This window comes from Notothenia coriiceps, unplaced genomic scaffold (assembly GCF_000735185.1).
Source record: "Notothenia coriiceps isolate Sejong01 unplaced genomic scaffold, NC01 NC01_scaffold00008941, whole genome shotgun sequence".
In the NCBI taxonomy this organism is placed as follows: domain Eukaryota; kingdom Metazoa; phylum Chordata; class Actinopteri; order Perciformes; family Nototheniidae; genus Notothenia; species Notothenia coriiceps.
Window position 1 is genome coordinate 1,355 of NW_011341642.1, and position 2,304 is coordinate 3,658.

The 2,304-nt window shown below is 43.4% G+C and overlaps 1 protein-coding gene across 1 annotated transcript; it reads left to right on the plus strand.

The window, feature by feature from the left end:
- Window positions 1-641: 641 nt before the first annotated feature.
- Window positions 642-1,008, plus strand: LOC104944827 (CAAX prenyl protease 2-like; the record flags this gene model as incomplete). Its single annotated transcript, XM_010770403.1, has 2 exons — window positions 642-744; window positions 865-1,008. Coding segments are annotated over 2 exons (238 nt in total), but the record flags the coding sequence as incomplete, so codon positions are not given.
- Between the last annotated feature and the right edge of the window lie 1,296 nt (window positions 1,009-2,304).

A 2,304-nucleotide genomic window follows, 5' to 3' on the forward strand; every position in this document is an offset into this window, starting at 1 on the left:
CGGGAACAGTTTGCAGAGCTGTGCTTCGTTGACATAAGTCCAGCCATGCGTCACACCTCTTTTAAACATCACTGTTGGCTGAAATCGTCTCCGGATAATACTTCAGTGTACCCTCTGTTATAGCTCCTCCAGAGAGACTCCTCTCTCCTCTAAATCAGTGTACCCTCGGTTATAGCTCCTCCAGAGAGACTCCTCTCCCCTCTAAATCAGTGTATCCTCGGTTACGGCTCCTCCAGACAGCCTCCTTGAAAATCGATCCTCGACGACCGGCCGCCCTCCCCGACAGGCGCACGGACGCGAGGGCCCACTCATCACTGCGCGCACATCTGCGACCGCAGTTTAAATTCATTTTTTAATGTACAATGAATAGACAGCAGGCATGAACGATGTATGAACTTCATTCAGCGTTGGTAGTTTTGTTTAATGACATATATATGTTTATTTTAGATTTTTAGGATTAAACTTTTAATTATATTTTGAATGTCTTTTAGAAGATTAATCCAATATATAAATGCAAAGTGTGTAAACAAAAATCACCATTTGGTGGTACTACAGTGCTGTGAGGGACTTCTGAACAGCTGTGTCTCCGTCCTGTGTGCTGAATCAGATCATGTGACGTGTGATCTTGTTCCTGTTCTCAGGGATCACCCCGCGGTGATAAAGAGACGCTTCACCAGCGTGCTCATCGTCTCCGGCCTGTCTCCTCTCTTTGTGTGGACTTGGAGACAGTTCACAGGAGTCAGGGTGAGTGTCCCACCATAATATCACGATGAAATACTGTATGTGTTGCAGTCAGACACATTAGCTGTTGAATTATCATTGATTTCTTCTGCTTTTGACTCTTCTGAATGTGTTGTGTGTCAGACCGGCCCAGCGCTGCTCTCTCTGATGGGGATCCGCTTCGAAGGCCTCATTCCTGCCATCATTCTCCCTCTGATGCTCACCATGGTAAGAAGCAGATCTCAACTGGATAGTGGTTTGACGTTGCTCGAGTTCTAAGAGGCTGTGTCCCTGTGGCTGCTAGGACTTCTATTTCACATTTTTACTATCATGTTTGTTTATATACATATTTATTTATTAATATGGTGCAACTGAAAACACAAAACCTATCAATAAATCAATAAAAAATATTTTATGGATAACAGTATGGGGGTTATTCCCTATCTTTATTCAAGAGCGTGGTCTTTAAATTTGAGAGCATAATTAATTGATTTCACGTTCAGAATATGTATTTCTTTCCCTCAAACCCTGTCCTCACACTCAAATAGTGCCTGCTTGCACTTAGATTTGCTCTGCTTCTGCTCAAACTGTACGCTTGCACTCAGATATATTGCTGCTTACAGATTTCCTGTGTTCCAGCTTAAAACCTTCTCCTCGCACTCAGGCTGCTTCTGTGCGCTCGTCAAATGTCTGCTCTCGTATTTCTGCTGTGCGCTTGAATCTTTTGTGTAACAACCCTGTCAAAATCCCTCAACCAATAGGAAGCCAGGTGTCCTTGCGGGTGCGTTCGCTTTACTTATTAGAGCGTCCCGTAAGGGCGGTTACTCTTTGGTTTATAAACTACCGCCCTCCACGGCTTTATCAAATAACATGTACTTCACTTGTTTAATTTACAACTTTTGGGGGGGAAAAGCACAGTTAATATATATATATATATATATATATACAGTGGGGCAAAAAAGTATTTAGTCAGCCACCAATTGTGCAAGTTCTCCCACTTAAAAAGATGAGAGGCCTGTAATTTTGTGTGGGGTGTGTGGNATGATATGTAATTTCTCTTTATATACAGTGGGGCAAAAAAGTATTTAGTCAGCCACCAATTGTGCAAGTTCTCCCACTTAAAAAGATGAGAGGCCTGTAATTTTGTGTGGGGTGTGTGGAAGGGAGGGTGACACGGGGCCGTTGTACTTTTTTGTTGACCGCAAGATTACAATTGCTTTGATTACAACAGTGTATATGTCTGAGAACCGAGTTTTTTCATTAAACTACCATACTACGAAACAGAGCTTCAGATCTCAGCGAGTACTTTCTTAGCGTGTCATACAACAGCAAACAGGCCCGGACTCAGCCTCTCAGCGTCTTAGTTTGTTTCCTGCTGTCACTACATCAATACTTTGTTATATACCCTTTGTTGGCAATGACAGAGGTCAAACGTTTTCTGTAAGTCTTCATAAGGTTTTCACACACTGTTGCTGGTATTTTGGCCCATTCCTCCATGCAGATCTCCCCTAGAGCAGGGTTTCCCAAACTTTTCAGCCCGTGACCCCCAAAATAACAGTGCCAGAGACTGGCGACCCCCTGTCG